Source organism: Thamnophis sirtalis, unplaced genomic scaffold (assembly GCF_051295495.1).
Source record: "Thamnophis sirtalis isolate CommonGarterSnake01/CBP01778 unplaced genomic scaffold, rThaSir2_p1.2 scaffold_5, whole genome shotgun sequence".
NCBI lineage: Eukaryota > Metazoa > Chordata > Lepidosauria > Squamata > Natricidae > Thamnophis > Thamnophis sirtalis.
In genome coordinates this window covers 10,293,548-10,305,979 of record NW_028261385.1, presented here as the reverse complement: position 1 = coordinate 10,305,979, position 12,432 = coordinate 10,293,548, and the positions used below count along the sequence as shown (strand labels likewise).

Here is a 12,432-nt window from a genome sequence, read left to right as displayed (position 1 = left end):
TATTGTCAGCCACCAATTGTGCAAAATGAGAGAGGCCTGTAATTGACATCATAGGTAGACCTCAACTATGAGAGACAAAATGAGAAAACAAATCCAGACAATCACATTGTCTGATTTGGAAAGATTTTTTTTGCCAATTATGGTGGAAAATAAGTATTTGGTCAATATCAAAAGTTCATCTCAATACTGTGTTATATCCTTTGTTGGCAATGACAGAGGTCAAATGTTTTCTGTAAGTCTTCACAAGGTTGGCACACACTGTTGCTGGTATGTTGGCCCATTCCTCCATGCAGATCTCTAGAGCAGTGATGTTTTGGGGCTGTCGCTGGGCAACACTCCCTCCAAAGGTTTTCTATGGGGTTGAGATCTGGAGACTGGCTAGGCCACTCCAGGACCTTGAAATGCTTCTTACGAAGCCACTCCTTTGTTGCCCAGGCAGTGTGTTTGGGATCATTGTCATGCTGAAAGACCCAGTCTTGTTTCATCTTCAATGCCCTTGCTGATGGAAGGAGGTTTGCACTCAAAATCTCACGATACATGGGCCCATTCATTCTTTCCTGTACACGAATCAGTCATCCTGGTCCCTTTGCAGAGAAACAGCTCCAAAGCATGATGTTGCCACCCCCGTGTTTCACAGTAGGTATGGTGTTCTTTGGATGCAACTCAGCATTCTCTCTCCTCCAAACACAACGAGTTTTGTTTCTACCAAACAGTTCTACTTTGGTTTCATCTGACCATATGACATTCTCCCAATCCTCTTCTGGATCATCCAAATGCAAACTTCAGATGGGCCCAGACATGTACTGGCTTAAGCAGGGGGACACATTTGGCACTGCAGGATCTGAGTCCCTGGCGGCATAGTGTGTTACTGATGGTAGCCTTTGTTACTTTGGTCATTCACTAGGTCCCCCCGTGTGGTTCTGGGATTTTTGTTCACCGTTCTTGTGATCATTTTCACCCCACGGAGTGAGATCTTGCGTGGAGCCCCAGATCAAGGGAGATTATCAGTGGTCTTGTATGTCTTCCATTTTCTAATTATTGCTCCCACAGTTGATTTCTTCACACCAAGCTGCTTGCCTATTGCAGATTCAGTCTTCCCAGCCTGGTGCAGGTCTACAATTTTTCTGGTGTCCTTTGACAACTCTTTGGTCTTCACCATAATGGAGTTTGGAGTGTGACTCTTTGAGGTTGTGGACAGGTGTCTTTTAAACTGCTAACAAGTTCAAACAGGTGCCATTAATACAGGTAATGAGTGGAGGACAGAGGAGCCTCTTGAAGAAGAAGTTACAGGTCTGTGAGAGCCAGAAATCTTGCTTGTTTGTAGGTGACCAAATACTTATTTTCCACCATAATTTGCAAAAAAATTGTTTCCAAATCAAACAGTGTGATTGTCTGGATTTGTTTTCTCATTTTGTCTCTCATAGTTGAGGTCTACCTATGATGTCAATTACAGGCCTCTCTCATCTTTTTAAGTGGGAGAACTTGCACAATTGGTGGCTGACTAAATACTTTTTTGCCCCACTGTATGTGCTAGTCATTCCTGATTCTAGGGGACAGTGCTCATCTCCATTTCAAAGCTGAAGAGCCAACACGGAATGCTTCCCACCAAAAGTGTTCCTTATTTTTCTACTTGCATTTTTACATGCTTTCGAATTGCTAGGTTTGCAGAAGCTGGGATAAGTAACGGGAGCTCACTCAGTTATGCTGCGCTAGGGATTCAAACTGCCTAACTGCCGACCTTTCTGATCGACAAGCTCAGCTTCTTAGCCACTGAGCCAACACGTCCCTCTTTTGTTGGCCTAAAAACTGTTAAAAAATGGAAATTTAGATATTATAGTAGTTTAACAATACTTCCATGTGTATACAGTACTCTCAACTGAAAATTCTGTCCTGATTTTTTAAAAACATGTTTTACATATTTGGTTTCTCTCTCCATTGAAAATTTCTCCCTTGAAACATTAAAGGGCAACCTGACATGTTCAGTATTGATTAAGCAAATAATACCGTTTACCTACTTTCTTTGTTGAAGTGAAGAGATGGTTATTTAGTTTTGTAATGTAAAGAACTTGAAATTGCAAAAATATATTTCTACTCATTTCTTTTGTCACTTATCCCAGTGCTATTATGGCCATTCTGTGTTTTGGAGAGAAAATTGTTTTAGGGTGATTGCAGGTGCCCGATAACAGTTGAGAACTACTCAGATTAAATGAGACTTTTCCCAGGACTGCATTGTAGCTATGGAAGTGTAATCCTGGGAAAACACACAGCTTCTTTAAGGAACTGCTGACAGGTTCTGTATACGGAAGGTCCTCGGTTATCTCTGAGCTTGGTTGCTTTCTTGCAGATTTTTCACTACCCAAACTAGGTAACATCAGCCCTAGCATTGATGCTACCTATTTTGGGTAATGAAACCTATGCGAGAAAACAATCCAAACTCAGAGAGCACCAAGGACCCCTCATTTCAATCCTGAGCTACAGAGTTTCTCCTTTAATGGCGCTGCATGTATTCCTGCACACCTGAAAACACTAATTTCTCTTAAAATTGGCAGACTAGACACCATCCAAATAATATAAAGTCAAAGTGGAGACGAGGTTGGACTTTACAAGAAGATAGCAAAATATGTCCCCAAACTCCAAGAGGAATAAAGTTTAGAAGTCCCATAAATATGTAATAATATACAGATAGTCCTCACTTAACGATGGAATTAGGAGTAGGAATCTTCATAGCATAGCACTACAGGTGTAAAGTGTGACATTGTGTGGCTGATATGGGGGGGGTACTAAAAAATAAGAAAAAACATGACATGTGTCTCTGCAAACACATCAGTTAGAAAACTGTGGAGTCTAATAAAAAGCATTAGGGTCTTTCCCGTGTTAATTTTTGGGGAAACCCAAGCTTAAAAATTGGGAAAAAGAGAATAAGAAAAAATTTGGATGGAAGCAGGAACTTTTTACTAGTTGATAGATGATGAAGATGTATTTTTAACATTCTCTGTGTCAAGAGACAAATGTCATCTACCACAGTAATCCCCAACATTTCCAACTTTGGAAACCAGCGGAGGGGAGGGAGGAAATGATAAGCAAGCGTGCACGCAACTCTGTTTGTGCAGGTGGCAGCACACACACACACACACCACTTGCACAAATGGAACTCCACGCATGCACTTGCCCCTTGCTTTTGCAGCCTGGTTCCGAACACGTCAAGGCCTGCTAATGGGCTGTGGCCTGGGGGTTGGGGACCCCTGATCTACCAGATGAAACCCAGTGGCAATTTGTTAACAACATTGGTTGCCGAGCATTTGAATTTTGATCACATGTCCATAGAGATGCTGTAATGGTCGTGAAAAAAATGGCCATAAGTTATTTTTTTCAGTGCCGTAACTTTGAACAGTTGCTAAATGAACTGTTGTAAGTTAAGGACTAGAAAGTTTTGATTGTTGTTAGAATAATGAGAGTAGATTGACAATCATGGTATATGGAAGATTGCAACTGGGAATGTAAAAAGGAGTAAATGAGAATTGAGTTGGCAAATAGAATGAATGAAAATAGATGCATGTAAAACCAAGAAAAAGAAGCATGTGATAAATCTCAGAATATGGTGCCATGAAGTTCCTTTCCAAATGAAGGAAAGTAGGTTTATCACGAATTAAAGAGTGAATGTATACAACAGAAATCTGCTTTATATCTTTAGTTTTTGTGGGAACATATGCTAGCAGAAATAGATTTGTGAGAGTTGTGTGTTAACAATGGAAAAAAAACAGAAATAACCTAAGGGGAAAAAATGTAACAAACAAAAAGCAAACAACTGCAGGAATGGAAAGTATGAATTCTATATTAAAATGTACTAGATGACATTAATCTCCCCAAAAACAATGGAAAATATATATAAGAAAAGAATATGGGGGATGCTTTTAACAGCATGGAAAAATGGTATCACCCATTGTTACAAGAATGTGTGATCCTAATGAGAATGACGAAAAAGGATGGCTGGTGGGCCTGTGATTGAAGAAAAATAGCGTATAAGAGAATGCTGGAAAAGAGAGAGATGAAAGAATATTGTAGGAAGAAGGCTCCATGAAGAAAGAAAGTTTTGATTTAAATGCAAAGGAGCTCCTCTCTTCCCATCTCCCCACAAACCATTAAATATAAAAATAATTTCAACTGCACAGAGTTGTCCAAATTGCCTGGTTAAACTGGAAGAACTACAAAGAAACATAGGACCCAAGGCAGCAAATTAGGAGAACTTGTTGCAATTGGTGTAAGACCTAAACATATTTCGCCATTCTTTAAGCCAGAGTTTGCAAGGATGAAAGGCAGGAGAAACAGAGAAATGATAGCAGAGAAATAATATGGATGAGAACAGAAAAATAAGGAGGCTTGACCCTTGATTTTTAACAATTTCCCAAACCAAATCAGCTTTAATTGAAATAATTCCAGGAAGAGGAAAAAGAAATGCCATCTGGCTAACTTTTCTTAATATCCCTAATACTTATATTTTCTGCATCAAAAATAAATAGATGACTTATGTGTGTGGTATATTTTCAGTTTCTTCTAATAATTGGTTTAGGAATTATTTAGGCTTTAGGAATTCTTATTAGGAATTCGTCTTGACTGCCCACATACTGTCACGCTATTATCATTAGCATCTGAATTTAATCAAGCATTTAAAAATAATCATTTTGTATCTTGTAGCATAATATAACATGAAATTACAATGCTCTGAAGGATCCCCTAATTCTCTAGAACAGTGTTTTTCAACCACTGTGCCGCGGCACACTAGTGTGCCGTGACATAGTGTAAGGTGTGCCGTGGGAAAATTACTTTATATATAGTCAGTATAGGCACAGAGTTAAATTTTTTTAACATTTTCTAATGGTGGTGTGCCTCGTGATTTTTTTCATGAAAAAAGTGTGCCTTTGCACAAAAAAGGTTGAAAAACACTGCTCTAGAAAACGTTTTGGTAGAGAGAAATAGAGAATTGCCCCCTCCAATTTTACTTCTGGAGGTCTTTTTCTAGGTGGAGATTTATTTATATCATTTACAGCCCAACCCACCTAACAGGGTTGTTATTATGGTGAAAACAGGAGGAAGAAGTTGTGTTGGATATGCCTTGAGTTATTTGTAAAAATAATAAAAGTGGAATACCAATAAGTAAAAATAAAATGTAACACCCATCTTTCACAAATAACTCTTATATAACTTAAAAGATTAATAACAAACACCCCCCCCCAAAAAAATCCCTCCTTTTCTGGTACTCAAGATAGACACTGAACAATTAATTGCCTATGGTAACAGAGCTCATCTCCACCCTGATTCAAGTGCCTGGGGAACAGCCAGGTCTTCAAGGCCTTATGGAAGGCTCACAGGATTGGGGGCTTCTGAATCTCCAGGGAGGGGGTTATGCTGTTCCACAGAGCAGATGCTACTACTGAGAGGACACAGATCGGGGTCCAACAAGGTGACCTTGTTTAATAGAAGGGACCTACGAGGTTTGCAATAGTGGCGAATATCTGTAACTCAGCTGTAGGATGAGGATCAAGGTTCATTCTCTGTTATGGCCCAGCAGGAGCCGTTGGAGCTGCCACCAGACTCCGACAGCGAGGGGCCCTATGAGTCGGCTTTGGAGGATGTGGAGGACCCTGGACAGGGTTCCGACTCCGAGCAGGGTGCAGAGAGGCTGGTTGGCCACCAAGAGGCGCCTGAGCCTTGGACCAGTGGGGAGGAGACAAGGGAGTTGTTCCTAGATGCCCAGCACCGGAGAGCTAATAGGCTAAGGAACAATTACGCAATTACAGGAGGTAATTGCACTCAGCTGGTGGTCATTAGGCTCCTCTTCAGACTATAAAAGGACTGCTTGTGCACACACCCCTCTTGCAGAAATCAACGCAGGAACTAATATTGAAGAACATTATGGTGAGCTTGGCAGGCTGGATTGCTGCCATGGTTTATCTGTGCTGGATTGCTGCCAAGGACCTGTCTGTCTGTTAATTAATTTATCTTTTGCTCGGAGTGTGAGTTGGTGTGGGACGAGGGGGGTCAGAACAGTTCTCCAAGCTTGTGGGTTGGTTTCCGAACATTTCATTATCAAGCTAGGTAACATCTTCAGCGGAGTTTAGAGGATTGTCAGTGTTCTTCTGTTTATTAGGGCTTCAGGTGTGGGTATGTCAGGTGCGGCCTCTTTACAAGGTCTCTGGAGACTCTTAAAGCCAATTCTCAGGAAGCATTTAAAGACAGATTCCGATGAATCCAAGGAAGGGAGATTTCAGACTTTTGGGGTAGCTTTACAAAGTCTTATCATTCGTTTGTTTTTGCTGTTTGAGTATTGCTTATAGGAAGAATATTCTAGACCTGTGATGGGAGTCCTGCAGTCCTCCAGGTATTGGCGAACTACAAGTCTTGGTAGCACAAATTAGACTTGTTGATAAGGGATGCTGGAAGTTGTATTTTGGTAATATCTTGGGGAATAGAAAATGGCTTTTGAAAATGGGGATGGAACAATAGAAGCCTATCACGGTTGGATTTTGCGGCTGGTAACTGACACATTGACTTGCTTTTTTCTCAACTCTCTGTAAAACTAATGTTATATTTTCAGATCTGTAGTTACAATCTCACTGAAATAAGTGACTTTCAACTGGTTCTCACACTTAGGACCGTTACAGCATCTTTGTGGTCACATGATTGTAATTCAGGTACTTGGCAACCAGCGGTGGTTGCTGTGTCCCAGGGTCATGTGATTGCTATTTGTGACCTTATTAGCTGGCTTCCGGCAAGCAAAGCCAAAGGGGGAAACTGGATTTGTTTAAGGACAGTGTTCAAAAATGGCTCATAAAATCAAGCAAAATCAAATGCAGTGCATGACTCATTCGTCAAAATATGTTCCAGTTTCAGTTGTAGTAACTTAAAGACTATCTGTATTCAGAGGAAAGCCGATTGTGAAAGATGAATAAATATTTAGAAGAGTAGGAACATTTAGCCTTGAGAAAATTTAAGGAGGTAATCTTGTGCTCTGTTTTATTTTATTTTATTTATGTGTTTATTAAATAGAATTCCACCTCAAGTCACTAGTTTAGTGGTCCAAGGAATGAGTGCAGATTTACTGATATATTTAAGCTGATTCACGCTGTGCCATAGTCACAAATATTCTGCATGGAACAAGACAATGGGTACGAGACACCCTGTAGCTATAAAAATCTGAAAAACTGTGGGAAAAAACAATACAGCAAACAGTACACTGTTTGGGCTTTTAAGTCTGTGCTATAAATGTGTCACCATTAGAACTTATATTTTACTTTATTGCTGCCATTATGGAGGTTAATGTTGCTTGTTCTATGAAAAAATATACTTATGTGTGGGACACAATTTGAATAGGGCTTTTAACTACATCCCAATTGCAATACCATCAATATTTCAATGACCAAATTGGTTAAAAAAAACCCCACCCCTAAATCATAAAGGATTTGTTGCCCATTTATGGTATGACACAATATTATGATGTAAATAAAACTTGATCATATTTATTATAACTTTTTAACCTAGGGCTGTCAGTCCATCCTGCCACTGCCCATCATTTCACCTATTCTTGATCTGTTGTTACTCCTAGAATATGGTATCGAGTTTTCGGGTGTCTGAACTGCAAGTGTTGCTGGGTTTTGCTGGACGTAATAAAAGTGGGCGCAAACATGACCTCCTAATGAGGGCTCTGCACTTGCTGAAGAGCGGCTGTAGCCCAGCAGTTCAGATCAAGATCCGGGAACTCTACAGGCGCCGCTATCCCAGGACAATTGAAGGCCTTTCTGACTTGACTGCTCTAAAATCTTCAGTTTTCAACCTGGACAGTAGCTCTTCTCCGGCGGAACCTGACTTAGCCGTGCCCGGATTGCATCCTGCACCTTCAACTTCGGTCGCTCCCCAATCACCTTCCTCTCCTCTTGGTTCAGTGTTACTTCAGGACACCAAGCCTCGTTTTGAGATGCAGCAGCCGTCCCCTTCGGTTCCTCCAGTGCATCCTGATGTTCAGTTGAAGAATCTCCCTTTTTATGATGTGCTTGACGTTCTCATAAAACCTACCAGCTTAGGTAAGTGCGCTAAAATACACGGGTTTGGTACAAACCCTTAGTCAGGACAAAAAATAATGAGGTGATGTGTCAAACTGGTTTGCCTTGATTATTGTTTCCAATCCAGACAGAGACTAACTTAGAATTGCTTGCTTGTTAATGTTCCAATCTGATCAGCAATCCCGTTTTATGTAGCCTTTCAGGCCAAAATTTATGTTGATAAATGAAGCGTTTGTTAAGTGAGTTTTCCCTATTTTATGACTTTTCTTGCCATTGATGTTAAGTGAATCATTGTATTCATTAAGTTAGTAACACAGTTGTTAAGTGATTCCAGATTCCCCATTGATTTTGCTTATAAAAGCAAAAGGGGATCACGGGCACTCCAACTGTCATAAATATGAACCACTTTCTAAGCCTCTGAATTTTGATCATGTGACCATGGGGATGCTGCAATGGTCGTAAGTGTGAAATAAGGTCTTGAGTCACTTTTTTCAGTGCTGTTGTAACTTTGGACGGTCACTAGGAACTGTTGTAAGTGGAGGACTAGCTGCTGTCTAGGATATTGAATTGTTCCTATGCATTACATCTCTCAGCTAAATCAGCAAATGAAGCTTTACTATGTTCCCTTAGTCTGCATGTTATCTGACCTTATGGCTGAGGAAAGCTGTTAGGGTAGATTGGGATCATAAAGGAAGTTTTTCTTTTGTACAGGTGTGGGAAAGAGCTGTGTGATTTTCAGCAGTTGTGAATATAAGGCCATGGGTGACTCAGGAAAAACTGCAATCTCCCTGGTCTACTCCAGGCTCTTCCATTTCAGCCATAGTCATAGAAGTGACCCTGGAAATCATCTAGGAGGAGGATTGCATTGGTGTGGGCACACAGGCGTGTGCGATAGCATGTGCACACACAATGTTGGCACGCCATAAGAAAAAGGTTCGCCATCACTGATAAACTTCTGAAGGCAAGCCATTCCATTTGTTAACTGTCTTCACTGTTAGGAAGTCTCCGCTCAATTCCAGGTTGCTTCTCTTTGATTAGTTTCCATCCATTATTTCTTTTCCTGCCTTCATTTGCTTTGGAAAATAAGTGGACCCCCTCTTCTTTGTGGCAGCCTCTCAAATACTGCAATACTGCTATCATGCCACCCCAGTCCGTTCTTTCTCTAGACCAGCAATGCCCAATTCCTATCTCATAACTCTGTGATGGCGAACCTGTGGCACACGGAGCCATTTGTCAGGGCATACGAGGCGTTGCCTTGTCAGCTGGCCAGCGTGCATGCGTGCACTGGCCAGCTGACTTCAGCCTTCTTTTGAGGCCATTTTTCACCCTCTGGGAAGCCTACAAAGCGTAAAAAACCGACCCTACGGGCAAACCAGAACTTCAGGAATGGTGACTTCTGGTTTGTCTGTAGGTCTGTATTTCGCCCTTTGGAGCCTTCAGGGAAGCCACCTGAAGGCTCCGGAGGTCGAAAATCGGCCCTATGGACAAACCGGAAGTCACGATTTTTGAACTTCCAGATTCCCCGTAGGGCCATTTTTTGCCCTCCGGAGGCTTCAGGGAAGCTCAGGAGGTCTCCGGAGGATGTCAGGGGGGAGGGAACTGTGGCAAAAGCGGGGGGTGTCGCTGATTGTGTGCATGTGCACATGCCTAGCATTATGAGTATGGCACGCCAGCGCACAACCCCCCTGTGCTCCCCCGCTTTTGGTATGGCAGCCAAAAAAGGTTTGCCATCACTGTCATAAATCATGGAGAACTTGCAGTTGGACCTTCTTTTCTGTAATTTTAACCCAGTTATCTTGGCCATTGGATAGTACAGTCCATTCCCTGTCTGTGTGGCAGCCCTTCAGATACTTAAAGACTCTATCCAATCTCTTCTCAGGTATCTCTTCTGAAGGCTGAGCACACTCAGATCTCTTAACCTTGTCTCATAGGGCTTGGTTTTCAAACCTTCAGCACCTTGCTTGAATTTGTCACAATTCTCTTTGAAGACTGTTGCACAGAACCAGAAACAGCACTCCTGATAGATGGAATGCAGCAATTATTTTCCATAATCTGCGCCCTTGCCATTTGCCTTTTTAGCAACTACATCACAATACAGGTAGTCCTCGACTTATGACCACAGTTGAGTCCAACGTTTCTGTTGCTAAGCAAAACATCGTTATGCGTATTTTATGACCTTTCTTGCCATGGTTATTAAGTGGATCACTGCAGCTCTTAAATTAGTATCATGGTTGTTAAGTGAATCTCTCTTCCCCCTTGGCTTTGCTTATTAGAAGATGGCAGAAGGAGATCACATGACCCCAGGTCACTGCAACTGTCATAAATATGAGCCAGTTGCCAAGGGCTGAATTTTGATTATATGACCATGAGGATGGCGATTATGTGAAAAATAGTCATAAGTCACTTTTTTCAGTGCCATTGTAACTTTGAATGGTCATCAAATGAACTGTTGTAAGTAGAGGACTACCTTTACTGGCTTATGTTTAATTTCTGGTTGACAAGGATACCTGTATCTAAGCGTCTTCTCACTACTTTCATTTAGATAATTAATAAAAATCTTGGAACAGCACAGGATCCCTGACAGAATTCTATTGCTTTTTATTTTAATATGTCTCTCCAAGATGAAATGAAGCCATTACCAATACACATTTCGGGCATTGTTATTTAGCCAACTGTTAAGTCCATTTAGCACTATTATCTACCCCATATTTTAATTAAGAACATCATTAAGCAGTCTGTCAAAGGCTTTGTTGAGGACCAAACACAATATGTTTATAGCATTCTGTGACTTGCCATCTTCGTTTTTCTCCTATGATGAATATTTGAGAAAGGTCCACTTATTCTATCAAAGAAGGAGATGTAGTTAATCTAGCCAAGATTGTTTGCTACAATTCCCATGCTGGTTTTTAATTGTGGCCTGCCTATCCCAAGTTCTCACAAACATGCTGAACCTATCCCAGGATTGATATCAGGTTGCCTGTCTGTAGCTTCCTGGAACCTCCCCCACCTTTTTGAATATGCAGATAAACATTTGCTTTCTTTCAGACTTCTAGGACCTTATCAATCCTCCAACAATTCTCACAGATTAAAAAGAGTGGGCTTTTTAAAATTAAATTTTCTTTTTCAATAGCGAAATGCAAATAGTAACTGCACCACCAACAAAAAAGAGGTGGTGATTATATGTTGCAGAAAGAAAACCAAAATATAATGATTAAAATAAATTAAAACAAAGCTAATTAACAGAAAAAAGGGAACCATATAATAATGCAAAATTAATCCAAACTTATTGCTAAAGCTTATTAAATCTGGACCATACGGAGGCATATTACATTATCTTCTCATTTTTAGAACAAAGAAACGTTTAAAAAATTAATTACACATCAATATATGGGATCGTTTTCTTAGAATCAGAAGAATTAAGTTTTTTAGGAGAATAAAATAATCCTTTTTACTTTGCCCTAAGCCCGTGATGGCAAACCTGAGGAATAGGGAGTGGTTGCCTCGGGGGTAGGGGAGGCTTGTGTTAGGTCTCCAAAGCCCTTCCCTACTCTTGACGCACCTGATACTCCACTTAATGGCCCACGTAATTCCTTAATGATTGTACTGGGGAGAGCCGGAATGGTGGGTCATTAGGTGAGATGCTTCACTTAATGGCTGTCACAACATGTGACCATAATGGACAGACTCTGTTATGGTTGTATCTTGTACAACTACCTGTACAGCCTTTTTCTTTCCTACATTTTGGCTCCTATTTCTGATTTTCCTTACCATCATATTATTTCTTCCTTAGCTTTGGTTCATCTCTCCCACATCTCTTCTTTCACTTAGTGTGCTCCACGCCACTTCTTTGCTGTCCGTTGCTTGTTTCACTTTTATTTACCGTATTTTTCAGAGTATAAGACACACTCCCCCCCTAAAAGAGGGTGAAAATTTGGGTGCATTTTATACACGAAATGTAGGGAAAAATGCGAGGCATGGAGGAGGTGATGGACTGTGGAAATCCCTGCAGCCTGGAACAGGTGATTGGGGGTATTCTGGGAGGCCCATCCACCCACCAATCAGCTGCTCATGCTGAATCAGGCTGAAATAATTTGCTGAAGCTAACCTACTGTATATACTCAAGTATAAGCCTAGTTTTTCAGCCCACTTTTTGGGCTGAAAAAAGCCGACTCGGCTTATACTCGAGTCAGTGAAAAATTTGCCCGAAATGGAGGAGAAAAAGGGGCGGGGCCATGCCGCTGGGTGAGGCTCGTGAATGGCCCGGCGCCCCTGTGAGTTTCCCCTCCCTCTGTGTCAGTTTGCCGCGCAGTGCGCACCGCACCATCCCCCCTCCTCACGTTCTAATGTAATGCAGGGCTGTCTTATGATTCCCCTTCCT

General features: G+C 41.3%; 1 protein-coding gene across 8 annotated transcripts in view; it reads left to right on the top strand.

Moving 5' to 3' along the window:
- Positions 1-12,432, top strand: part of PIAS2 (protein inhibitor of activated STAT 2) — an 88,241-nt gene that overhangs the window by 3,376 nt on the left and 72,433 nt on the right. For 6 of the 8 annotated variants that reach the window (XM_087715300.1, XM_087715298.1, XM_087715297.1 and 3 more), the window contains exon 2: positions 7,601-8,075. The exons of 1 other annotated variant lie outside the window; for it this stretch is intronic. In XM_087715300.1, coding sequence (XP_087571426.1) covers positions 7,604-8,075 — 472 coding nt within the window. In that variant the 5' untranslated portion in view covers positions 7,601-7,603. The remainder of the gene's footprint in view (positions 1-7,600; positions 8,076-12,432) is intronic. One more of the 8 variants, XM_087715299.1, reaches the window with a different exon arrangement.